At 46.4% G+C, this 27,328-nt stretch overlaps 3 protein-coding genes and 1 long non-coding RNA gene across 4 annotated transcripts in view; 3 read left to right on the top strand and 1 right to left on the bottom strand.

The window, feature by feature from the left end:
* The window catches only part of LOC148140834 (cytochrome P450 2K6-like), a 31,771-nt gene extending 24,521 nt beyond the window's left edge, over nucleotides 1-7,250 (bottom strand). Inside the window, exon 1 of the mRNA XM_087979605.1 lies at nucleotides 7,118-7,250. The gene's annotated coding sequence lies outside the window, so the exon portion shown is untranslated. The remainder of the gene's footprint in view (nucleotides 1-7,117) is intronic.
* LOC122547123 (class I histocompatibility antigen, F10 alpha chain-like) overlaps nucleotides 1-27,328 on the top strand; it is a 929,735-nt gene that overhangs the window by 58,057 nt on the left and 844,350 nt on the right. The window lies entirely within an intron of this gene.
* LOC148140835 (cytochrome P450 2C30-like) lies at nucleotides 3,752-9,781 on the top strand. The gene is made up of 3 exons (XM_087979776.1): nucleotides 3,752-4,260; nucleotides 7,293-7,455; nucleotides 9,552-9,781. The coding sequence occupies exons 1-3, from the start codon at nucleotides 4,069-4,071 to the stop codon at nucleotides 9,779-9,781; spliced, it is 585 nt and encodes a 194-aa protein (XP_087835902.1). The 5' UTR covers nucleotides 3,752-4,068.
* On the top strand, nucleotides 19,918-25,730 carry LOC148140836 (uncharacterized). The gene is made up of 3 exons (XR_015753088.1): nucleotides 19,918-20,055; nucleotides 22,926-23,110; nucleotides 25,587-25,730. It is a non-coding gene; the product is annotated as an uncharacterized LOC148140836 (long non-coding RNA).

Consider the following 27,328-nt stretch of genomic DNA (forward strand, 5'->3'; position numbering starts at 1 on the left):
ACAGGTACATGCACGTCATAGACCAGACTGGGTGGAGAGAGCAGATTGCCTCTCCTGAAGAACATTAACAGGTTTTTACAATCATCTAACATTTTTGTGATGATCACTCAGCAGACGAGGTTTTATTTGAGATTTATGAACTAATTTATTTCAAATTTCCCAAGCTGCCTCGTTGGGATTTGAACTCACATCTCTGGAGCATTAGTGTAGATTTATGAACATAAGAATATGGTCACTATATTCCCATGCTCTGACATGACAAAGTACGATGAACAACTGACCCGGTATCACTCAGCATTAACACTAAAATTACCTCCTCGATCAACACAGTCCTCCCCATTTCCTAGTTAATTCCTCACCAATTTTCTTTGAAGGAAAATACATGATTTATCTTCAGGCTGAAGTCAATGCCCCCAAACTGATAGATGAGAGAACCAGAAATAATACTCACAGGCTTGACCATGACCTTTGCGGGAGGTTAGCTTACCAGATTGTCTGAATATTTAATATTTGCACTGCTTAAACCTCTTCTCTCAGAAGCAGTAGAGAGGAGAGTTGAGGGAATGGGTGGGGTATCCATTTCAACTTTCGCGCAGGAAACTACTGTGGATGAGCATTGAGAGGTAAGACCATTGCAGAGCTTGACAATGCAACTGCCTCATGTACAAAATCACAGTCAAATTCATCAGAGGGCAAACACCAGTCAAACGGCAGTGACTTATTACTGATTCAGGCCAATGTGGGAGGGACGAAGGTCCCAGGAGTATCCCAGAAACAGCAAATGGATCATTGCTGTTCAGAAACCGAGCCGAGCTTTCTGATATCGGATATTTGTCGCAGATATATATTTCATAAAGATACCGGGGAACATCTTAGTTCAACACTATCCGAGTGAGCGGACAAATGGGTTAACCATCTTATCTCAGGCAGTCTCTTCAAGAATGTGGCACACCTATCCAATCATCTTAGACAGTCTCTTCAAGAATGTGGCACACCTATCCAATCATCTTAGACAGCCTCTTCAAGAATGTGGCACACCTATCCAATCATCTTAGACAGCCTCTTCAAGAATGTGGCACACCTATCCAATCATCTTAGACAGCCTCTTCAAGAATGTGACACACCTATCCAATCATCTTAGACAGCCTCTTCAAGAATTGACACACTATCCAATCATCTTAGACAGCCTCTTCAAGAATGTGACACACCTATCCAATCATCTTAGACAGCCTCTTCAAGAATGTGGCACACCTATCCAATCATCTTAGACAGCCTCTTCAAGAATGTGGCACACCTATCCAATCATCTTAGACAGCCTCTTCAAGAGTGTGACACACCTATCCAATCATCTTAGACAGTCTCTTCAAGAATGTGACACACCTATCCAATCATCTTAGACAGCCTCTTCAAGAATGTGACACACCTATCCAATCATCTTAGACAGCCTCTTCAAGAATGTGGCACACCTATCCAATCATCTTAGACAGCCTCTTCAAGAGTGTGACACACCTATCCAATCATCTTAGACAGCCTCTTCAAGAATGTGACACACCTATCCAATTATGTCACACAATAAACGGATACTCCTCTCACACAATAAACGGGGCAAATCTGGCAAGAGTCAGGTTAATAAGAGCAATGAGGTGAGGTGAGGCTCTTTTCGGTCATGGCTGACTATGAATTGCATCCTTGTTGTTGTCGCTTCCTGCTTCCCTGAAGCAACGTCGCTTGTGACTGAAGAGACCGATACTGGAGTGACAATCCCGGTCACAGAGATCACATCTATATGTGGTCATTGATCTGATAGAGCTGCTGCACTCCTTCCTGCGTGCCCACTTGTCTGCTGCAGCGCTCACATCAATAGGGCCCAATAGCAGTGAGAGGCAGACAGAGCATGGAAACTTTTACACAGGAGGGCTGATTGTGATAATGCAATTGATGTGGATCCAGGGACTTCCAAAAGACATTGGACAAATTGCCACATAACAGGCTTGCTGCCAGAGGAAACGTCCCATGGAGTAAAGGAGACAATGACAATGTGGAGTTTGAATGTGTGGGAAATTAGATACTGCTGCAAAATGATGTTTTATTTTTGATTGCAGGAAGGTTTCTAGTGGGAGTTGTTCACGGGTTGGTCCTGGGAGCAATGCTTTTCTTGATGTAATTGAATGACTTATACTTAAAGGGAGAGGACACAACTTAAATATATGAAGATGAATCCAAAGTTGGGAAGTATCCTGAACAGCGATGATGATAACATCAACTTCAAGAGGAGATGCAAAACGAATTAAAGGATGCAATTCTGAGGGGAGTGCAAGTCCAGAGAGAACTGGGGTTAGGAACTGAAAACAACAAATGCTGGAGATCACAGCGGGTCAGATGGCATCCATGTGGAGAGAGCAAAGTAATGTTTCAAGTCTAGATGACTCTTCATCAGAGCTGACATGAAGTGGGGGGGGAGGGGGCAGCATTTATGCTATAGTTAGGTTGGGGGAGAGGGGGTGGGGCTGGTGGGGTGTAGAGTGCTGGTGGAGAAAAGATGTTGATTAATGTTTGGAAGGAGAGAATGGCAGAACAATGGTGTGTCTAACTACCAGATGGGAAAGGACAGGCTGTCCCACTGGGGTGGGGGGAGGGAACGAGAGGACATGGCGACAGAGGATGCAACAAATAAAGCTATAAAGGAATAACTTGGAGAAGGTAACAAATAAAATAAAAGAAAAGGAAGAAGTAGGAGGTGGTTCACAATCTGAAGGTGTTGAACTCAAAAAAGAGTTGTGGGCCGGGACCAGTGTGGGACTGGAACAAGGATTGTTCCACATCCCCCAAAAAGAGGCAGGTATAACTGGAACCCATGCAGGTCCCCATGGCCACTCCTTTGACTTGGCAGAAGTGAGATGAATTAAAGGAGAAATTGGTCAGTGAGAGAACAAGTTCAGCCAGGGGGAGGAGAGTGGCACTTAAACTAACAGGCATTTTTGCACAGTTATCTCAGTAATCCCACACACCAGACAGTGTCTCATCATCTCATTAAGGGTTATAGTCATAGGGCCATAGGGATGTACAGCACGGAAACAGACCCTCTGGGGTCCAACTCGTCCATGCTGATCAGATATCCGAAATTAATCTCGTCCCATTTGCCAGCACTTGGCCCATATCCCTCTAAACTCTTCTTATTCACAGACCCATCCAGATACCTTTTAAATGCTTTAATTGTACCAGCCACTACCACCTCCTCTGGCAGCTCATTCCATATACACAGCACCATCTGTGTGTAAAAATTGCCCCTGAGGGAACTTTTGAATTTTTACCCTCTCACCCTAAACCTATGCCCTCTAGTTCTGGACTGCCCCACTCCAGGGAAAATACTTTGTCTATTTATCTTATCCATGCCCCTCATAATTTTATAAACCTCTATAAGGTCACCTTGCAGCCTCTGACGCTCCAGGGAAAACAGCCCCAGCCTATTCAACCTCTCCCTATAGCTCAAATCCTCCGACCCCAGCAACGTCCTTGTAAATTATTTCTGAACCCTTTCAAGTTTCACAACATCTTTCTGATGGGAGGGAGACCGGAACTGCACACTACATTCCAAAAGTGGCCTGGCCAATGTCCTACTGTACAGCTGCAACATGACCTCCCAACTCCGATACTCAATGATCTGACCAATAAAGGAAAGCATACCAAATGCGTTAAAATAGATTCACATGCTCCTGTCAGTCAGCCGATTATGAACGCCGTGTGACTTGTTGGCATTGTTGGTGGCACTTTCCACCTCTTTGCAGTTATCCTGGGATCCCGACCGAAGCCAAGAAACCACCTCAGGCACGTCCACCTCATGAGACAAGACAAAACAGGCTGGAGAGGGGTGTGGGAATTGACACAGCTTCCATGTAGAACTACAAGAGAGGGCAGCACCACTTCTGTGCCAAGAGGCTGTCCTATACTGAAGCTCAAAAACACTCAGTGAGACAAATCAGGAAAAGGGGGCTGTTGTTTGCCAGTGGGGGACTGGACTGAAGGACATAACACACTCTAACATCACTGGTGTCTGAGCACTCTGACACAATGGCTCTCCTCAAGCTCTTCCCCACAGACTACACCTTGGCCCTATTGCTGCTGGCCTTCTTTCTCTTCCTGGCTGTGTCTGTTATTCGGTGGAGAGTTCCCAGGAATTTCCCTCCTGGACCGACCCTGCTTCCTCTGATCGGAAACCTGCACCAACTGGACCTCAAGAAGCTGGACTGGTCTCTCATGGGGGTAAGTGAGAATCCTTCACTGGGGGACTGTCCGAGGGATGGGGCGGTGTGAGATCACAGAGACCGAGAGAGCCACAAACTGAAGCAGATCCCTAATCCCTGACCGAGGAGTCTGTTAGTCCTGGGGGCTGTGTTCTGAGAATCTCTGATCTCTGATCTCTGATCGGACTTTGACTCTAAACAGAAAAAAACAAACCAATTGCAAAGTTATGGAAGCTCAGAGAGTCTGGCACAGTGGACAATCTGGGAAATGTTCAATTTAATTAACATGCAAAATTAATATGTGCCATTCCTGACAAAGCCTGAAACATCGACTCTCCTGCTCCTCAGATGCTGCCTGACCTGCTGGTCTCCAGCATCTGCAGCCCTCACTTTCTCCCAGATCCTTACAATCACATATTTAAAATATAGAGCGGATAGATATAAAATCATGGAAGAAGATCTGGGAGAATTGAAAATCTCTGGGCTTTTTTTTTATGCCATTATAACCAGAGATATTGACATTGTGAAAGATCAGGAAAACACTGGAATTCATGTCCTGATCAAAAAACCAAAGTGAGGTCAACGCAAAGGGAAGGGACTGATTTGTGAGAGTGAGTGTTCCTTTGAGGTATATCCCAGAGCCAAGTGTCCATCAAATACGTGGTGCTGGGGGAACAGAAAAAAAATCTTAAAATTCAGTCCAATAATCGTGAACAAAATGAAAGCTGATTAAAGTCACCGCTTCCCAACGCAATTTGAAGTCCATGGGTCCGTACCACCAGAGAGCGCCCAAGGTTGGGTATGGGGTGGAGTAGGTTTGCAAGGGGAGGATTGGGAAAGCAACAGCTCTAAGGAATTTGGGACTTGGGAGAAAAGGCAGGTGTTTCTGCGGCCCCAGCTGGGAATCCAGGGCAGTGTGATGTCTCTCCGGTTCCTGGTTCATGAACGTCACTGAATGCCTGCAGAACACTCAGAGGGTGAACAGCTAGTGGCTATGCACATCAATAGAAAGAGGGATGGGGCCCTGCAGTTCAAGTTGAAGGAGCTGGGAATGGAAATAGCCAGTCAAAGGCAGCAATCTCAGGATAACTTACAGTGCTACACACCAGTCAGGAAATATTCAGTGGGAAAAGCAGATAGACACATAGAGTCGTACAGTTATAGAGTCATAGAGATGTACAGCATGGAAACAGACCCATCTGTCCAACTCATTCATGCCAACCAGATATCCCAACCCAATCTAGTCCCACCTGCCACCACCCAGCCCATATCCCTCTAAACTCTTCCTATTCATATACCCATCCAGATCCTTTTAAATGCTGTAATTGTACCAGCCTCCACCACTTCCTCTGGCAGCCCATTCCACACATGTACCATCCTCTATTTGAAAAAGTTGTCCCTTAGGTCTCTTTTATATCTTTCCCCTCTCACCCTCAACCTATCCCTACTTATTCCGGACTCCCCAACTGCAGGGAAAAGACCTTGTCTCTTTACCTGATCCATGCCCCTCATGATTTTATAAACTCTACAAGGTCACCCCTCAGCCTCTGATGCTACTGGGAAAACAGCCACAGAATATTCAACCTCTCCCTATAGCTCAAATCCTCCAATCCTGGCAACGTCATTGTAAATCTTTCTGAATCCTTTCAAGTTTCAAAACATTCTTCAGATAGGAAGGAGACCATTATGCCAGGGGATATAACACAGGAGGGTGAGCTTTAGACTCCTCGGAGGTTAGTAACAATTCTGGAGCAGAATGAGATTTGTCCAAGCTGGATGTTTACGCCTGAATGGAGGCTAGACAAGCATCCTGATGGGATAGTATGTTAATGCTGTTGAGAAGGGTTCAAATTAATTTTTCGGGGGGAATGGGAATGAGGAGATAACACTAGAGAGGAAAAGCCAGGAATTGGAAGAGGCAGCTAGCAAGAGAATGAAAAAGGTTACTTACATTCTGAGTAAGAGGAACAGCAGTAAGGTCCAAAAAACAATCACTGGGCCTACCCGTGAATGCACAGAGTGTGTCAATGATATTGGTGAGTCGCTGATGCAGATAGCCAGCCACATGGGACCATGACAACATGGAAGTAAGTTAGTGCTGAATCTACAAGGAGAAAGTATTGCTGTTCCTTCAGTGTCACTGGCTCAACAGTGGGTGTGCAAAGAGACTTGAGAGTTTGGGTGCACAGATCATTGAAATATTGTAAGTAGGTTCAGAATATAATCAAGAAAGTTGGTTGAATGTTGGCCTTCATACCTGGAATACAAAAGGATGAATAGATTATGCTGCAGTTAGACAGGACCCTGGTCAGAGCCCACGTGGAGCACTGTGAGCAGGTCTGGGCTCCACACCTCAGGAAGGATGGAATGATCTTGGAGGGAGCACAACGAAGGTTTACAGGAATAATACATGTCCTTCAGGGGTTAGGTTATGAGGAGAGATGATCCAAATAAGGCCTGCTTTCTCTTAAATTTAGAAGGATAAGGGGTGATCTGATCAAAATCTTCGAGATTGTTAACATGAAAAGGGTGGATAAAGATAAACGATTTCCACTGTTTGGAGAGTCTCGAATGAAAGGACACAGTCTGGGCCAGACCGTTCGGGAGGGAGATATGAGAAAGGGTGGTAGAACACTCTTCCACAAATGGCAGTGGGTGTGGGATCAGTTATTAGTTTTAAACTTGAGGTAGATACATTTTTATGAAGCAAAACCATGAGGGGATATGGGCCAAAGGCAGGAACATGGAGTTCGGCCAAAGATCATTCATGATGTCATTGAGTTGTGGAGGAAGCTTGAGGGGCTGAATGGCCTCCTTCTGTTTCTATGTTCAACATTCTGGAATTCCTTTCCCAACACCATTGAAGGTTTACCCACCTGCACTGCAGTGGGTCAGGAAGGCAGCTCACCAACACCTTCTGGAGGGAAAATACAGATGGGCATCAAATTCTTAAGAATTGGGGATTAATATTCTTTCCTTCATTTCTCACCCCGACTTGTGCTACAGCTGATTAGAAATAAAACCTTAATGAAATAAATCTCTCTTTGTTAGCTTGCAGAGAAATATGGCAGTGTATTTTCAGTGGAGCTCGGCCCGCTGAAGGCAGTGGTGTTGACTGGTTACGATGCAGTGAAAGACGCTCTTGTGAATCACGCTGATCAATTCAGTGGGAGGCCACACTTACCGATATATGACGCAGTTTCATTCCGAAGTGGTAATTTCCCTCTTTCATCTCTATGTTACTCTTTGATCATTTCCATCTTCAATCAACTCACCTGATCATGGTGGTCAAAGTGACACAAAATGTTATGATATTGAACTGTAGCCTTTTAGCCACTATTTCCCTCAATTATCAATTCCCAAGCTTTTCATTCCCAATAATCCTGGGTTAGGCCAATGTTTATCAGCGATTACAACTGAACTGGTCCTGCTCCCCTACCCTTTCCTCCACCGCTGAAAAGCTTTCCCTCGTCAGGTACTTATGCAATTCTCTTTTGAAAACTTCCATTGAATTTCCATTGATCAGGCACTTCTGATCATCACCATTCAATGTGTCTTTCATAAGCCCTCTTTGTTTCTTTTGCCATTGCTATGAGCTCTGTGCCATCTGATTCTCAGTCCTCCAGCCAATGGGAAACATGCAGTGTTCACCTACTCTGACTAGATCTCTTATGATCTTGGATATCTCTATCCAAAACCTCATACAACCTTCTCTTCTCCAAGGTGACCACCTTTGACAAGCGTTCATCATTCATTTATCTGATGGTGACCCTTGCTCAAGCATTTCCCAACAATGTGGCGCTCAGAATTTAATACAAGCATGTTGTTAAATTTCAATAAAACTTCCTTTATTTTTGCTGAAGAAATACACATTCTATCAATCTGTTACCTTGCATTTTGCTAGAAAATGCCAAAGTAATGTCAACCAAAATTTGTGCTGCGTGAGAGGAGGGCTACTATCAATTAAAGTCATTACATTTACACATCCACATAAATACATTGTGCAACTTCGACATCTCATTCAAAACCCCAATACACTCGAGCTTCCTGCTGTCATATTAAATGGCAGCGATCAGATCCCGAACTGCTAACAGACCTCACATCCCTCCCTTGGTTAAGCTGCTGGGTTGGCAGTCAGACCCTGTTACCTTCCTACTTTTTATTTGCTGCCAATTAACTTCTTGCCAATACCTTGCTGTCTCAAGGTACTGCATTTTTCATCACATTTCTCAAGATAGTGTTAATCATCAAATACCTGGTACAATCCCCTGCGTCAATAATTTGTCTAACTCCACAAATGTTGCTCAAGCATCAGAACTTTAATCTTCACGTGATATATTTTAGATGGTCAATATTAAATCAACAAATAATTTTACTGTGGGACAATCTTAAATATGAACTGACAAACACTGAAATTGGGAGGGTTATTATAGTATCATAGAGTCATAAAGCACTGAAACAGATCCTTCGGTCTAACCAATCCATGCTGAACATAATTCCAAACTAAACTAATCCCACCTGGCTGCGCTTCGTTCACATTCCTCCAAACATTTCTTATTCATGTACTTATCCAAATGCCTTTTTAATGTTATAATTATATCCACTTCTACCACTTCCACAGGAAGTTCATTCCACACACAAACCACACTCTGTATAAAACAATGGCTGCCATCTCTTGTTTAAACCTTTCTCCTCACACTGAAAGAATATGCCCCTCGCCTTGAAATCCTCCACCTGGGGGGAAAAGACACCTGTCATTCACCTTATCCATGTCCCTCATGATTTTATAAACTTCTACAAGGTCACCCCTCAACCTCCCACACTCCAGTGAAAAAAGTTGCAGCCTCTCCCCATACCTCATACTCTCTAATCCCGGGAACATCCTGGTGAATCTCTTCTTAACCCCATCCAGCTTAATAATATCCTCCCTGCAGAGGGAGACCAGAATTGGACAGACGACACCAAAAGAGGCCGCTTGGTTACAAAAACCAATCAGAGGGAAGATGAGATTTGGTTTTACGGCTCTCATTGTCATCTGGAATGCAGTACCTGGGATGGTTCTGGAAGCAGGGTCAACAGGAACATCCAAAGGGGAATTGAGAATGACAACATGAAGAGGAATCTTGTGAAGAGAGACCAACAGGCTAACGCCTCCAAAGAGCACTCATGGATACAATGGTATTCGTCTTGGTTTTTGTAGAATGGTGTAATTCTCAGGAAAGGAAAGGGTGTTAGAAACCTGGGGTTTGGCAGCACTCACAGCAGAACCCGTGTACAATATTTGATCAGCTTTTCGTGTGTCACTTTCAGGCGTGATATTCAGTGACGGGAAGTTGTGGCGGGAGAACCGAAAGTTTGTGATCTCAGCTCTCCGAGGATTTGGCATGGGCAAGAAATCCATTGAAGACAGGATCAATGAAGAGGCCAGCTTTCTTGTCAATGTGTTTGAGAGTCACAAGGGTGAGTGCTTGGTAGGTCATGACATGCTGGGATTCATGGTTCCCTCGAAATTGACATCTACAGAAAAGATTTTCACTTGAATAAAAGATGCCAACACCAACTTTAGATCAAGATAATGTTACAGGGCAGCATCCACATACCAATGCTGCTGCTGCTGTGAGGATTCAGGTCTATGCTTCCCCTCAGTTTAACTCAGTCCTGCCTGATCAGCAGAGATTCTGCCACTTGTGGGGCAGGTCTGCTTGAAGAGTTCGCCACACGAGTCCTTTGACCATCGCCTCCACGTGTTGGTGACAGGCTCTCACGTATACAGCAGAGATGTGGGTGGCGAGGTACCTAGACTTGCTGAGCTACGGCGGTGGTGAGGCTCCCAGGTCAGTCACTGTAGGGGTGGCCCAATGGGGCCCTCAGGTTCCAGGTCCCAATACAACTTGGAGATGAGTGGAAAGCACCATTGTGGGATTTCTTATTTTAAAATGTGGACTGGTCCGTGCACACCGATTCCCACAGGACACAACAGGCTGTGACACTGGTGCAGTGGCAAGGGAGTTTGAAGGTAATTTGAGTCCAGACTCTGGTGTGTAAGCACGGACACAACACGGTCTGTGTCTGGTTGTCTGCTCCTGCACAAAGCTTACTGAATTACTTCCATTCCTTCAGTGTGGACGGTGGTTGCTAAAAGTTAGGTGCGATGGGGTATTAACAGCCTTTCTCATGCTCTTCCCAACTCTTGGGTCAATTTAGACATTTGTTTGTTCAAACCAATGGTCCATTTCACTCCGTAGATCTGTTTGTTCCTCCTTGACCTGGTGTGATATAATTGACAGGTAAAGTCACCGCCGTCCCTCTCTCTCACTGAGTAGACATGACTGGTGCTGAGTTTAACCTTAAACATGCCTCAGGTAAGGGCTGAGGTTGAAAAGGTGGGACCTTTATAGCAACCACTGCCAGTGTGAGAATTGACACCATGCTATGTTTTCAAAATTTTACGCATGGAATTGGCACTGCTGACTGCCAGCAACATTTTTGCCCGTGTCTAGTTGCCTCCTGAGAAGGAGACGGTGAGCTGTCGACTTGAACAATTCCAGTTCACATGCTGTAGGTTGACCCATAATGTCCTGATGGAGGGAATTCCAGGATTTTGATTCAGTTATGCAAAATAGCCATACATTTCCAAGTGAGGATGGTGAGTGGCTTGGAGGGGAATTTGCAGGTGGTGATGTTCCCACGAATCTGCTGCCCTTGTCCTTCGAGATGGAAGTGGTCATGGGTTTGGAAGGTGCTTCAAAGGATCTTTTGTGAATTTTTGGAGTGCATCTTATAGCTTGGTTGAAGGGCGGTACGGTGGCTCTGTTGTTAGCACTGCAGCCTCACAACACCATTGACCTGGGTTTGATTCCAGCCTCTGTTGACTGTCTGTGTAGTTTTCACTCTCTCCCAGTGTCTGTGTGGGTTTCCACACCATGGTCCAGGTTCCTCCCACTGTCCAAAGTTGTGTAGGTTAGATGAATTGGCCAAGCTAAATTGCCCACAGTGTTCAGGGATGTGTAGGTTAGGTGGATTAGTCAAGGTAAATGTAGAGTTATAGTGTAGGGAAATCAGTCTGGGTGGGATAGTCTTCAGAGGGTCAGTGTGGACTTGTTGGGCCAGTGTTTCCACACTGTAGGGATTCCACGATATTAGTTACGACAGAGCATCGGTAGTGGAGGAATGGTTCCTTATGGATGTGATGCCAGTCAAATGGGCTGCTTTGTCCTGGATGGCGTCTGGCTTCTTGAGTTTTGTTGGAAATGCACATGTCCAGGCAAGTGGGGAATTTCCATCACACTCCTAATTTGTGCCTTGTAGATGGTGGACATGCTTTGGGGGATCAGGAATTGAGTTCCTCTCTGCAGTATTCCTAGCCACTGGCATGCTCTTGAAGCTACTCTGTTAATGTGACCAGTCCAGTTGAGTTTCTGGTCAATGGTAACCTCAATGAAAGTAAGGGATTCAGTAATGGTAAAAACTCCAGGAACTCCCTACATACGTTCGAGACACCACCCACGCCCTCCACCTCCTCCAAGACTTCCGTTTCCCTGGCCCTCAATGCCTCATCTTCACCATGGATATCCAATCCCTCTAAACCTCCATCCGCCATGACCAGGGCCTCCAAGCCCTCCGTTTTTTCCTCTCCCAACATCCCCAACAGTACCCTACCACCGACACTCTCATTCGTTTGGCCGAACTGGTCCTCACCCTTAACAGTTTCTCCTTCGAATCCTCCCACTTCCTCGAGACCAAAGGGGTAGCCATGGGCACACATATGGGCCCCAGCTATGCCTGTCTCTTTGTTGACTACATAAGAACAGTTGATCTTCCGTAATTACACCGGCACCACTCCCCCCTACATTGATGACTGCATTGGCGCCACCTCATGCTCCCGCGAAGAGGTTGAACAATTCATCAACTTCACCAACACATTCCACCCTGACCTTAAATTTACCTGGACCATCTCTGACACTTCCCTCCCCTTCCTGGACCTCTCCATCTCCATTAATGATGACCAACTTGACACTGACATTTTTTACAAACCCACTGACTCCCACAGCTACCTGGATTAACCTTTTCCCACCCGACCTCTTGTAAAAATGCCATCCTTTATTCCCAATTCCTCTGCCTCCACCGTATCTGCTCCCAGGAGGACCAGTTCCACCACAGAACACACCAGATGGCCTCCTTCTTTAGAGACCACAATTTCCCTTCCCACGTGGTTGAAGATGCCCTCCAATGCATCTCGTCCACATCCCACACCTCCGCCCTCAGACCCCACCCCTCCAACTGGAACAAGGACGGAACACCTCTGGTGCTCACTTTCCATCCAACCAACCTTCGCATAAACCACATCATCTGATGATATTTCCGCCACCTCCAAAAAGACCCCACCACCAGGGATATATTTCCCTCCCCACCCCTTTCACCTTCCGCAAAGACTGTTCCCTCTGTGACTACCTGGTCAGGTCCATGCCCCCAAATAACCCACCCTCCCATCCTGGCACCTTTCCCTGCCACTGCGGGAACTGCAAAACCTGCAACCACACCTCCTCGCTCACCTCCAATCAAGGCCCTAAAGGAGCTTTCCACATCCATCAAAGTTTTACCTGCACATCCACTAATATCATTTATTGTATCCGTTGCTCCCGATGCAGTCTCCTCTGTGGTCCAACATTTCAACTCCCCCGCCCACTCTGCCGAGGACATGGAGGTCCTGGGCCTCCTTCACTGCCGTTCCCTCACCACCAGACACCTGGAGGAAGAACGCCTCATCTTCCGCCTCGGAACACTTCAACCCCAGGGCATCAATGTGGACTTCAACAGTTTCCTCATTTCACCTTCCCCCACCTCACCCTAGTTCCAAACTTCCAGCTCAGCACTGTCCCCATGACTTGTCCTACCTGCCTATCTTCTTTTCCACCTATTCACTCCACCCTCCTCCCTGACCTATCATTTTCATCCCTTCCCCCACTCACCCATTGTACTCTATGCTACTTTCTCCCCACTCCCACCCTCCTCTAGCTTATCTCTCCACGCTTCAGGCTCTCTGTCTTTATTCCTGATGAAGGGCTTTTGCCCGAAACGTCGATTTTGCTGCTCCTCGGATGCTGCCTGAACTGCTGTGCTCTTCCAGCTCCACTAATCCTAAAACAAGATTCAGTAATGGTAATGATCTTGATTGTTAAGGGATAAAAATTAGATTATCTCTTATTGGTGATGGTATTAGTCTGGCATCCATGTGGCATGAATGTTACTTGTCACTTGTCAGCTCAATCCTGGATATTGTCCGGATCTTTTTGCCTGCGAACATGGACTGCTTCAGTATCGGAGGTGTCACAAATAGGTGGTGTTCTCCTGCATCACAGTCCAGCCAACTGAGTGAAACCGACCCCCAACCCTCAATTCACCAATTTACCATAAATCATTACTTTCACTGACAATGAAACTGCCCTGCTCCTTAATTTGGCAGAATCTCTGTCTTCCTCCCACACTCCACTCCCTTAGGAGATGTAGGTTTGAATCCCACCGCTGCCAAGTCATTTTTTAAACTGGAGGATCCTGTGTAACCTGAGGTGGAGGACGGGAAAAAATAGTGGCTATAACAGCTGCTCCATATTGGAGGTATTCCAGGTTGGAGATGATTTCCTGGAATTTTTGAAGCAGTAATTACTGTTTTATAAGCTGTTGCTTTGTTTACTTTGGGAAAAAATCAAAACAACAGTGTTTAAAAAAAAGAGAATGAAGTGAGACAAAACAGAGACCACATGGGAGGTTAGAAATGGAGACATAAACCTGCAAAGTTGTGTGAGCCAGCAGTGACCCTGCACAGCTGTATGAGCCAGCAGTGACCCTGCACAGCTGTGTGACCCAGCAGTGACCCTGTACAGCTGTGTGAGACAGCAATTTCTCTGCACAGCTGTGTGACCCAGCAGTGACTGCACAGCTGTGTGACCCAGCAGTGACCATGCACAGCTGTGTGACCAAGAAGTGATCCTATACAGCTGTGTGACCCAGCAGTGACCCTGTACAGCTGTGTGAGGCAGCAGTGACCCTGCACAGCTGTGTGACTCAGCAGTGACCCTGCAGAGCTGTGTGGCCCAGCAGTGGCCCTGCACAGCTGTGTGACCCAGCAATGACCCTGCACAGCTGTGTGGCCCAGCAGTGACCCTGCACAGCTGTGTGACGCAGCAGTGACCCTGCACAGCTGTGTGGCCCAGCAGTTACCCTGCACAGCTGTGTGACCCGGCAGTGATCATGCACAGCTGTGTGGGCCAGCAGTAGCCCTGCACAGCTGTGTGACCCAGCAGTGACTCTGCACAGCTGTGTGACCCAGCAGTGACCATGCACAGCTGTGTGACCCAGAAGTAACCCTGCACAGCTGTGTGACCCAGCGGTGCCCTTGCACAGCTGTGTGACCCAGCAGTGACCCTGTACAGCAGTTATCATGCACAGCTGTGTGGGCCAGCAGTAGCCCTGCACAGCTGTGTGACCCAGCAGTGACTCTGCACAGCTGTGTGACCCAGCAGTAACCCTGCACAACTGTGTGACCCAGCAGTGACCCTGCACAGTTGTGTGACCCAGCAGTGACCATGCACAGCTGTGTGACCCAGCAGTAACCCTGCACAGCTGTGTGACCCAGCAGTGACCCTGCACAGTTGTGTGACCCAGCAGTGACTCTGCACAGCTGTGTGACTCAGCAGTGACCATGCACAGCTGTGTGAGACAGCAGTGACCCTGCACAGCTGTGTGACCCAGCCGTGACTCTGCACAGCTATTTGACCCAGCAATGACCCTGCACAGCTGTGTGGCCCAGCGGTAACCCTGCACATATGTTTAACCCAGCAATGACCCTGCACAGGTGTGTGACCCTGCAATGACCCTGCACAGCTGTGTGTCCCAGCAGTGACCCTGCACAGATGTTTGACCCAGCAGTGAACCTGCACAGCTGCCTGATTTTGCTGTTTAGTAACCAATGTGTCTGGACATTGGAGTTCATTCTGACAAAAATGAACAAACAGTGAGATTCACAGTTGACCTTTGAGAAACCATGTGGGGATCTCACAACAGGGGAGCAGCGAAGTGACTAGTTTTAAAGTGTAACCTTATTGTGTTTTTTGGTAAATCTACAATTGTGAATACAATTATTTTTTGATTATATATTTTTATTGAGATCTCTCTCTTTAATATACTTTAAAGATATAAAATGTAGGTACTAAGTTATCCTTTTAGAGCAGCAAGACAGAGCTATTTTCTGTGTCTGTAGATTATTATGGTGTGAAGATGGCCTTTATTCGGGTGATGTGCTCTTCCTGTTGGATGTGTGAGATTAGGGGGAGTTTCCAAGTTACTGATGATGTAACTGAGGATTCATGAGGGCAGAGTGGTGCATGTGATCTGTATGGACTTCAGTAAGGCATTCAACAAGGTTCCGCACGGTAGACTGGTTAGCAAGGTTAGATGACATGGAATACAGAAAGAGCTAGCCACGTGGATACAGAGCTGGCTCAAAGATAGAAGATGGAGGGTGGTGGTGGAGGGTTCCTTTTCACTGGAGGCCTGTGACCAATGGTCTGCCACAAGGATCAGTGCCTGGGTTCACTGCTTTTTGTCATTTATATAAATGATTTGGATGTGAACATAGGAATTATTGTTACTACATTTGCAGATGACACCAAAATTGGAGGTGTAATGGACAGTGAAGGAGGTTATCTCAGAGTACAATGGGATCATGATCAGATGGGCTGATGGATCAGTGAGTGGCAGATGGAGTTTAATTTCGATAAATTGGAGGTTGGAATAGCAAATCAGAGCAGACTTATACCCTGAATGGAAAGGTCCTGGGGAGTATTGCTGAACACTGGAGTGCATTTTCATAGTTTCTTGACAGGATAGTGAAGAAGGTAGTTGGTCTGCTTGCCTTTATTGGTACATTGAGTATAAGAGTAGGGAGGTCATGTTGCGGCTGTACAGGACATTGGTTAGGTCACTTTTATAATACTATGTGTAGTTCTGGCCTCCCTCTCACAGGAAGGAGGCTGTGAAACTTGAAATAGTGCAGAAAAGATGGAAAAGGAATTTGCCAGGTTTGGAGAGTTTGAACTATAGGGAGAGGCTGAATAGACTGGGGCTGTTTTCCCTGGAGTGTGGAGGCTGAGGGGTGACGTTACAGAGGACGATAAAATCATGAGGGGCATTGATAGGTTAAATATACCAGGTCTTTTCCCTGGGGTGGAGGAGTCCAGAGCTAAAGGGCACAGGTTTAGGGTGAGAGGGGAAATATTTAATAGGCACCTAAGGGGCAGCGTCTTCACACAGAGGGTGGTGCGTGTGTGGAAATGTGCTGCCAGAGGAAGTGGCAGAGCCTGGTACAATTACAACATTTAAAAGGTATCTGGATGGGTACATGAATAGGAAGGGTTTAGAGGGATATGGGCCAAGTGCTGGCAAATGGGATTAGATTAATTTCAGATATCTGTTCAGCATGGGAGAGCTGGAGGGAAGGGTCTGTTTCCACACTGTGCACTTCTCTGTGCACTTTGTTGTAATTTTGACTTCCTGCTTCCTGATTAATCCCAATTCTTCCCAATTCTGACAAAACTCAGCAGGTCTAACCTTTTGAGTCCCCGTCTTTAGAACAGAAACATTGAATAGGGAACTGGACAGATTCCTGAAGAAGCAGGTTTTAGAGGGATATGGAGTGTGTGGAGGCAGGAGGGTTTTAGTTCAGAAAGGTTTCATGCATCAGTACAGGCTCGATGGGCCGAAGGGCCTGTTCCAGTAATGTACTGTTGTTTGTTAAAACACTAACTCTGCTTTCTCCCCAGGGATGCTGCCAGATGTGCTGAGTTTCTCCAGCAATTTCTGTTGTCGCTTCAGATTTGCAGCCTCCGCGGTTCTTTGTTTTATATGAGTAACTTGTGCTTTGTGAAAGAGGACAATGATTGAAGTATTATTACTGTTTAGAGGCCTTTTTGTAATGGAATTCTGTGTTTATTCACAGGTCAGCCTTTTGAAACGGCACAGATTATGTATTTGGCTGTGAGCAATATCGTCTGTTCCATCATATTTGGGGACCGTTTTGATTATAACAATGAAGTATTTATCCATCTAACAAACATGGTTAATGAGAACACGAGACTGTTGGGAACAGCTCCAATACATGTAATTGTCGTTTTGTGGTATTGTACTCAGGCTGAGTGTTGAGGTCATTTGCAATTTGGTGTGTGTGACGATTTCCACATCTGACTTGTTACAGGTTGAAGACTCTTGTTAACATTGTGTCTCAGTCATAAATGCTGATATGTGAGACAGGCTTACGTGGGCTAAATTGGAAAACTTTTGGTCAGAAAATAAACGTGGAAAACTATTTTAAAATAAAGCAAAGAACTGCTGGCAATCAGAAAATGGTTGGGAAGTTGCTGGAAAGACCCAGGAGGTCTGGTAATATCTGAGGAGAGAAAGTTTCAGGTTCAATGGCCCTCTTTCAGCACTGACAAAATTAACCTGGCCTGGCTCTGAACGTGTTGTCACCGGAATGAGTTTTCTGAACTCATTTAGAATGAAGTGAGGCATTTTATAGAATCACAGAAAGATTCCCCGAAGTGGAATCATTCTCCCAGACTCTTGATATGGAGAGGGAGTGGGTGGGGTCGGGGTGTGGGGGGGGGGGGGGGGGGGGAGGTGGGGTAATGCTTTCAAGAGATGTGATTCCCTCAGCTTCCCACATGAAGGAAAATGATGCAAGTGGCCTGGGGGAGCCAGGTTCAAATCCTGCTGTGGTGGATGGCGGAATTTCAATTCGCTTTAACAATACAAATCTGGATTTAAGAGTATAATGATGAATATAATTGGCAAGAAAAGCCCAGCTGGTCCACTAATTTGGAGGAAATCTGCTGTCCTTACTTGGTCTGACCTGTATCTGATTTTTGGAATCCATGTGTAACAGGTGATAGCTGATAGGTCACCCATTCTGGATGAGAGCTAAAGCATTCAAACTAAAGCTGTAAATTTGGAGGGTTTATGGGTTGGGGTGGGGCACTGAGGAGAGGAGAGGAAGTGCGGTGTTGCCATGACAATCTCCTATCTCCCATGAAGCATCACTGAATGTAAGTAGTTGCTGCACTGACCGTGGACGAGCGATCATTGGATCCTCCAAAGGCCTGATCCTTATGTTCTTGTTCCAATCCAGCTGTTCAACTCTTTCCCATCTCTGGGATTTCTGATTCCGAGCCGCAGGAAGATTATTCAAAATCAAGTGAAGATGCATGAAATCTTTGAAGGTTTCTTCAAAGCTGCCAAAGAGACGTTGAGCGAGAACAGCATCCAGACACTCAGCGAGGCCTTAATTCTGAGGCATCAGCAGGTACAGTGACACACCTCTTCAGCACTAAGGGGAATCTCCCCAGATTTCAGACTCCACACCAGGACTTTGTGGGTTTTGATGGAGGAAGATTCTGTGTCAAACATCTGTTAGAATGTCGCTCAGTGCTGCCCCTCGTTTCTGGATACAACTACGAATGTGTAGCTTCAAGTGCTCACTGTATCTGATTATTTATCTCATCGTAGTGCTCATGACATCATGTGGATGCTCAATGTGTGCAGAATATAGTCTCATGAGTAATATAACTGAGTAATATGTCTTTCCTAATTTTACACATTATTTTCCCCGAACACTGCCCTTGAAATTACACCTGGATCTGTTGTTCAGTGCTTTGGAGCCACACTATTCTCATTTTGACGAGGAAATCAATCTCTTTAATGAATTTAAACCCCACATTCATTAAGTCCTGCCCCTTCATCTCTGCTGAGCTGCCAGAGTGAATTGATACCTAATGGTGAACTCAGACAGGAAAGGCAACTTTCCTTCAGAGAATTGGAGGGTGATACAGCAGAGGGGAAGGTCGCTCGGCCCATCATATCGATAGCTGCTCCCTGATAGAGCTATCCCACTCCCCTATTCTTTCTCCACTGCCTTGTCACTTATTTCCCTTCAAGTATATCCCCGACTCTCGTGTGAATGTAGCTTTGTGTCTGTGTCAGGAATTCCAGTCACTCAGCATCGCATTACAGTAGAGTGCTCCTTGTTGCCCCCTCCTACTGGACTTGTCCCTTGACCCACCCTGCTCCTGCAATCAGTCTCTCCTTACTTATCCAGTCAAACCCATTCATGATTTTCAACGGTTCTATCGAATCTCCCCTTGATCTTCTCTCCTTCAGTAAATCTGCCCTGCACCCACGCCCCAGCATTGACATTTTCCCAAAAGTGTGACACCAGAACTGGATGCAATATTCCAGCTGAGGCCTCACCAGATTTTTATATATATTTGTATATAAAACAGAATGGTCTGGGTTAACTTCCTGATGTACGTACTCAGTCCAACAAAAGCTGTAAAGTTGCTTTAAAGGACTTCCCGACCTGTCCCTCCACCTTCAAATTGGTGAAGTCTATTGCCTCCCCAAAGCCTGACCATGAGTGAGTGTATTTCTCCTCCCTCCACTTCCCATTTCCCTGCATTGTATTCCATCTGCCAAGTCTGTCATTGTCATCGTGACGTTCATGACCAGAGGCTGGAAGGATCACTATCCTCGGGCACACATACCCCTGTCCAGACATTTATGGAGCTGAATAATTTCCTGAAGGAGGCGACACACTCTCCTTTGTTTCATTTTGTCTTGAAGGAGCTGGGAGGTGAAGATTTAGAGAGTAAGAAAAAGGATATCGTGGTTACAATCGCTGACCTGTTTGCTGCTGGCACAGAAACCACCTCCACTACCCTCTGCTGGGGACTTCTTCTGATGGTAAACTACCCAGAAATCCAGAGTAAGGAATCCTTCACTCTGTGTTTGTTAGATTAGATTACAGTGTGGAAACAGGCCCTTCGGCCCAACAAGTCCACACCGACCCGCCGAAGTGAAACCCACCCATACCCCTACATTTACCCCTTACCTAACACTACAGGCAATTTAGTATGGCCAATTCACCTGACCTGCACATCTTTGGATGGTGGGAGGAAACCGGAGCACCCGGAGGAAACCCACGCAGACACGGGGAGAACGTGCAAACTCCACACTGTCAGTCGCCTGAGGCGGGAATTGAACCCGGGTCTCTGGCGCTGTGAGGCAGCAGTGCTAACCACTGTGCCATCGTGCCGCCCGTGTTAGTTTGGTGGTTGTGCCTAAATTGGCATCTGAATCTAATATAATATTGTTGCTTGTATAATTGTATCTTGTTGCTTGCAATGTATATAGATGGTTGGGAGGGGAATGCAGACATGGTCTGATTGATGCGTTTGTGGATGACACACAGTTCAGGGGTGCTGTGGATGGTGAGGAGGATTGTCAGAGGATACAGCAGGATAGAGATTGGTTGGAGAGTTGGGTGGAGAAATGGCAGATGGAGTTTAATCCAGACAAATGGAAAGTGATGCATTTCGGGAGATCTAATGCAGGAGGGAAGTACTGCACACAGTAAATGGCAGAAACCTTCGTAGCACCAACATACCGAGGCATTTGGTGTGCAGGGCCACAGTTCCCTGAAAGTGACAACACAAGTTGATAAGGAGGTCAAGAAGACATCTGGGCGTGCTTGCCTTCACTAGTCAGGGATAGAAGATGAATAATTCGCAAGTCATGTGGCAGTGGTGTGGTACTTTAGTGAGGCCACATTTGAAATATTGTGTACAGTTCTGGTCGCCACACTCCCAGAAGGATGTGGAGGCTTTGGAGAGGGTTCAGAAATGGTTGATAAGGATGTTGCCTGGTGTAGAGGGCATTAGTCATGAGGAGACAGTGGAAAAACTCAGTTGTTTTCACTATAATTTCAAAGGATGAGGGGTGACCTGATAGATGTTTACAAATTATGAGAGGCATGGATAGATGGAGTCCTTAATGACAGTTCCTGGGTGACATCAATTTAAGGTAAAAGGGGGTAAGTTTAACAAAAATATGAGAGCCAATTTTTTTTTACCCAGAGGGTGGTAAGTGCCTGGAGGAGGTGGTGGAGGTGGAGACAATAGTAACGTTTAAGAGACATCTTGACAATTGAGGAACAGGCAGGGAATAGAGGGATACTGACCACGTAGAGGCAAAAGGGTTTTAGTTAGAAAGACATCACGTGTCAGCACAGTCTTGTTGGGCCGAAGGTCCTGTTCCTGGGCTCTACTCTCCTTTGTTTTGTTTTAGTCAGTCCTTTATGTTCCCTGAGGGAGGTTAGTTCCTGTCATGAGTGTCTTGGCACGTGGCATTTCATATCTACATCTGGTGCTCAAACCCACCCTCCTCTCAGGGTAAAATACTGACCCCTGTAAGAATCTGATTGAGAATAAGACAAGACATTGTCAGTCAGGAACCCAGTGACCATCAAGAGCAATACTGAAACAGCTCTGGGTTCAGCACTATATTGGCCATCTCAATCAGAAACCCCTCCAATGGTTGGGATTAGAAAGAGCTGATCATTAGTGAGCCAGCAAGTGGAGTCTTCCTGAGCTTGAGCCCAAGGTGACACCTCTGGGCAAAGAGGAGACAACTTTCATTGCAGGTTCTGGGATGATTCCCAGGGTGACATTCAGAAAGACACAAAATCAATATTGACACATCTCATCAATCCACATTTTAAATTCTGTATTTGATTTCTGCCCTGGAATTGGAGCACAAAAACTTTATTAAACACCAGAGAAAATGCTAGACCTGGGAGTGCAGGTTTGAAAGAGAGCAGAGCTATAACCTGTTGACAGTGTGGCACAGTCATACTCCTGCATCTACACACCAATCCCACTAGGTGGAGCCTTGCAGTTCAGCACTGAGCTCCATACCTGGATCGATGTTCGGAGAATTATCCAATTTATCACAATTTTCCTGAGTTTAAGCCCAGGTGAACACACCAGGAGCTGCACAGTGAACCCTCCAATCTTGTGGATCGTTGTGGTCAAGGGGAACCAACAGCATGGAATGTGGAGACAGAGCATTGATAAGCCTCGAACAAGTTGTATCCAAGACCTCTCTCGCTCTCTGACAGAGAGACAAAGCCTCCCTCAGGGACATCGGGAATCCAACAGAATTGGCAGATCCTCTGTCAGTCTGATTCACTTGGGTAAATAATTACCTCACTGTCTGATTCCCAATTGGACTGAAGGCAAGAAGGCTTTATGTAGGTTGAGGTGAACAGTTATCCCAATAAACAGGTCACTGCAGAGAGGATGGGCCACTTGGATTGATTTGTTATACTTTCGATCTCGGTTGAGGGGGGAATACTCTAGGGGTGGCCCTAAAATGTCCCTCCTGGGATCATCCTGCCCCTGCCGAGTTTCCTGCCCAGCACTTTGTTTGTGGAAATTATGACACTCGACAAATCAGCACTTTCAATCGGAACCTTCTCAAGGGTAATAAATATGAATAGTGGCATGGAATTATTTTAAATAGATTGTCAAATTGTCCTCAGTAGTGAACAATAAAAATTTACCTTGGAGGTTAGCACACAGTGGGTGTTATCACATCAGCTGTGTGTTTGGGGCAGTTTGATGTTTATGCCTGGCAGAGTTGATGAAGCAAAGTATTGAGAGGGGAATGTACTGGCAATGGAACTGATCGAGCCTGTTCCATGTCATTCAACAACACAAAGTTCTCCACTTCAGTTCAGTCTGCTGTAAACTGTTACCCTCCATCCAAAGATCTTTACCTTTTTGTCTGTTTCAGGGAAAGTTCAAGATGAAATTGATCGGGTGATAGGAGCTGGTCGATTCCCGAGGACAGAAGACCAGAGACACATGCCCTACACTGAGGCTGTGATTCACGAAATCCAGAGGTTTGCCAACATTGTCCCGAACCTTGCTCATTCGACAACAGAGGACACACATTTCAGAGGGTATTTCCTTCCAAAGGTATCAGAGATACAAGGCTTACTTTTCACAATTTGTGCCACTTGGAGCATTGTTCGAGACAAAAGAAACTGCAGATGCTGGAAACCAAAATAAACAAACAGGAGGCTGGAAGGACACAGCAAGTCAGGCAGCACCAGGAGGTGGGGAAGTGGGCGTTTCGGGTGTAACCCTTCTTCAGGACAGAGGGTGGGGGTGAGGGGGTGGGGTGGGGGAGGGGGGGTCAGAGTGGTGAGGTGGAATAGGTGAACACAGGGAGAGGGCACGATCTGGTTGGTCGATGGGAGGAATGTATCCAGTTGGTAGCCGGAAGGAAGGGTCAATCCTAGGAATGGAAGGGAGGTGGAGGGGCTGGGAAGGGAGTCAGGGGATGGAGAGGGAGGTTATTTGAAATTGGAGACCTCAACGATGAGTCCTCCTGGCCGTAGGCTGCCCAGGCAGAAGATGAGGTGTTGTTCCTCCAACTTGTGGTCTGGCAATGGTAAAGGTTGAGGATGATCATATTGGAGAGGGAGTGGGAAGGGTTATTAAAATGGACAGTGACTGGGAGGTCAGGTCGGCACCTGTGGGCCCGGCTGAGAGGTTCAGTGAACCGTTCCTTAAGTTTACATTTGGCCTCCCCAGTGTAGAGAAGACCACATTGGGAGGACCTGATACAGTAAACTAGGTTGGAAGTGAGGCAGGTGAACCCCTGTCTGACCTGGAAGGACTGTTTGGGGCCCTGGAGGGAGGTGAGGAAAGTGGTGGACCAGCAGGTTTTGCACCTTTTCCGGCTGCAGGGGAGATACCATGGGTTGGATGTGGGGTGATGGGGAGATGTTGGTGGGAGAGTGGCACAAATCAAGGACTGTTGAAGGGAGCGTTTTTTTCCTGAGGGCAGAGAGGGGTGGGGAGGGGGAGATGATCTTGGGATTGGGTCTAGTTGGAGTTGGCCAACCTGACCTCCCAACCACCGCCTATTTCAATTCCCCTTCCCATACCCTCTCCGACATGTCCATTATCCTCCGCCTCAACATTGAGCTCTCCAATTTCAAACAACCTCCCTTCCCAGACCCTCCCCTCTCTTCCACTGCTCCCTGCCACCCGGCCCACTTCCTACCCAAAACCCTCCCCCACATCGCCCCCCACCTTTATCTGCAGCTCCCCTCACCCCCACCCCAGTCCTGAAGAAGGGTTCTACTTGGAACATTGTCACCATGGTAATAATATTATGGTACTTTCTGAATAAATACAGGAACTGAGTTAGAAGGGAAACAAATTAAAAGGGGAAATTTCAATGTTGAGAATTGCTAATAAAAAAGTCACATCGAAGGTTCCCATCACACAACCTCAATGGTGAAAAATGAGGCCATTTCTCCCATCTTATCTGTACTAGCTCTCTTTAGCATTTTGACAGAACCAAACGTCTGCCTTTCCCCCATAAGCCATTGGTCCTATTGAAATAATCATCAAGTGCTCTCCTGAATGCCTCATGTGACCCTGCCTTGACCATACTTCATTCCAAACCCAGTCACTAACTGTGGGAAGAGGTTTGATTTTAAATATCACCTCACATTTGTATTTTTTAAAATGCGTCAAATCGCACCTCACACATGCTTTTTTTCAAAATGTGGTTAAAATGTGCCATCTGACTCTCAATCCTGTTACAAACACTTTGCACTCATCAATGAAAAGGGTAATATTATTGTTTTTTTTCTTTTCTTTCTTTTTTCTGTCGGGGAAGGGGATAGGGTGGCCAGTGACAAGTACTGCCCTTCACATCAAAGGGCAGTGCTGTGTGATCAAAACAGTGAAGGGGAGGGTAGAGACTAAATCAAAAAAGAGTTGGAGGGAGAAACAATGCACTCCACTCCCTGCGGCGCCCACCTCTCCCTGAACAACCCCAGAGTATTGGTCGACACCGCGTGCTCCTTCTCCAAGGACACCCGGGCTCTAACGTAACTGCGGAAGTGGGGCAGGTAACATTATTGTTAATGAATGAGAGGAGAGTGCTGATTGGTTGGCCAGTAGACTCTGATTAGCAGAGGTCAAAGCAAATGCACCAGTTAATGATGACTGGCGCTTAACTGCCAAGCTCTGTTTAAGTTTTAAACTGGGCAGGTTGACTATGATTGCCCTGAAGAGTGAACTGGATAAAGGCAGTCACCTGTTTTATTGAATTGAACAGGCACAATCTCTGTACGTGTTCCTTCTGTCAGCAAACAGCAGGGCCCTGTGCACTAATCTACCCAGCCTCCACTGCAGGTAATTATGTCCCACTGCAGGCCAAACAGCAATTTGGATTTTAGGAACTGAGTTTCTTTAATCGTGGGGAAGAGCCGCTACATTTGACAATAAGGTGGAGTCGGTTATAACCTGAGGTGTCTAGTGAAACTAACAGGATCAGGGAGAAAACTGGGTTTTCCACATCCTGCATGACTCACTCTCCATTAAACACAGGCACAGTAACACATTCAGAACGACTTTCCGTGTTTTTCAGGGAACGTCCGTTATTCTTTTATTGACCTCGGTGCTGTACGATAAAACCCAATGGGAAAAGCCCCACCAGTTTAACCCGGCTCACTTCCTGGATGCTGATGGGAATTTTGTGAAGAGAGACGCCTTCATGCCTTTCTCTGCAGGTAACCGGTTGTAAAAGGGGCCGTGTGTTCCGTTCCTAAAATATTCCCATTTCTGAAGTGAGGCAACTGACTGTGGAGAGCCAGCTCTGATTTGAACTGGGAGCAAGCTCCAAAATTTCACAATGGGTTGAGCTCCCCCATTTGGCTCTTACTTCATCCACGGTATGTGGGTGTCACTGGCTAGGCCCAGGATTTATTGCCCATTCCCAAGTCGCCCCTTAAGAAGGTGGTGGTGAGCTGGTGTCTTGACCCGCTGCAGTCCGTGCGCTGGAGACAAATGCTGTTACGGAGGGAACTCCACGATTCTAAGCCAGCGACACTGAAGGAATGGGGAGATGGAAAAGGCAGGGCAGTGGATGTGAAGAATGTGGGATGAGCCATTATCCTATTGAATGGCAGAACAGTCTCGAGGGGCCGAATGGTCTGCTCCAGTTCTTATTTCTCGTGGTCTTAAGGTCAGGATGGTGAGTGACTCGGAGGGACTGTAGTGTTTCAAGAAGCCAGCTCACCACCACCTTCCCAACGGGACAAATCGGGAATGGGCAATAAGTGCTGGGCCCAGCCAGTGATGTTCATGTTCCATGAGTGAATAAGGAAAAGGGAAGTTAAATACGAAGGCTATGACCAGTAATGTCAACTAATTCAGCTCAGGAGGTGGCACAGGTCCTGCGATCCCATAGGGGTTTGGTGGGACCACACTCAGTCACAGTTTTGGTCTCTCCACCCAAGGAAGGGTAAAGTTACCTTAGAGAGAGTCACTGAGCTGACTCCTGGAACAGGGTCTTGGTGATCTATTCCTTAAAGACATTGAAATAAGTATAATTCTTCAGGTCCTGGAGAGGGGATGTGTCATAGAGTCAAAGAGATGTACAGCATGGAAACAGACCCTTCGGTCCAACCCGTCCATGCCGACCAGGTATCCCAATCCAATCTCGTCCCACCAGCCAGCACCCGGCCCATATCCCTCCAATCCCTTCCTATTCATATACCCATCCAAATGCTTCTTAAATGTTGCAATTGTACCAGCCTCCACCACATCATCTGGCAGCTCATTCTATACACGCACCACTCTCTAGGTGAAAAGGTTGCCCCTTAGGTCCCTTTTATATCTTTCCCCTCTCACCCTAAACCTATGCCCTCTAGTTCTGAACTCCCTGACCCCATGGAAAAGACTTTGCCTATTTACCTTATCCATGCCCCTCATAAATTTGTAAACCTCTATAAGGTCACCCCTCAGCCTCCAACACTCCAGGGAAAACAGCCCCAGCCTGTTCAGCCTCTCCCTATAGCTCAAATCCTCCAACCCTGGCAACATCCTTGTAAATCTTTTCTGAGCCTTTTCAAGTTCCACAACATCTTTCAGAAGGAGACCAGAATTGCACGCAATATTCCAACAGTGGCCTCACCAAGTCCTGTACAGCACCAACATGACCTCCCGACTCCTGTACTCAATACTCTGACCAATAAAGGAAAGCATAACAAACGCCTTCTTCACTATCCTATCTACCTGCGACTCCACTTTCAAGGAGTTATGAACCTGCACTCCAAGGTCTTTTTGTTCAGCAACATTCCTTAGGACCTTATTATTAAGTGTATAAGT

This window comes from Chiloscyllium plagiosum, unplaced genomic scaffold (genome assembly GCF_037043375.1).
Source record: "Chiloscyllium plagiosum isolate Xiang-an unplaced genomic scaffold, Cpla_swu_hap1 HiC_scaffold_35, whole genome shotgun sequence".
NCBI lineage: Eukaryota > Metazoa > Chordata > Chondrichthyes > Orectolobiformes > Hemiscylliidae > Chiloscyllium > Chiloscyllium plagiosum.

Coding starts and splice junctions, on each gene's coding strand:
- LOC148140835 (XM_087979776.1), top strand. CDS start 4,069: ATGGCTCTCCTCAAGCTCTTCCCCACAGACTACACCTTGGCCCTATTG. Junction 4,261..7,292: donor TGGACTGGTCTCTCATGGGG/GTAAGTGAGAAT, acceptor TCTCTTTGTTAG/CTTGCAGAGAAATATGGCAG. Junction 7,456..9,551: donor CGCAGTTTCATTCCGAAGTG/GTAATTTCCCTC, acceptor TGTCACTTTCAG/GCGTGATATTCAGTGACGGG.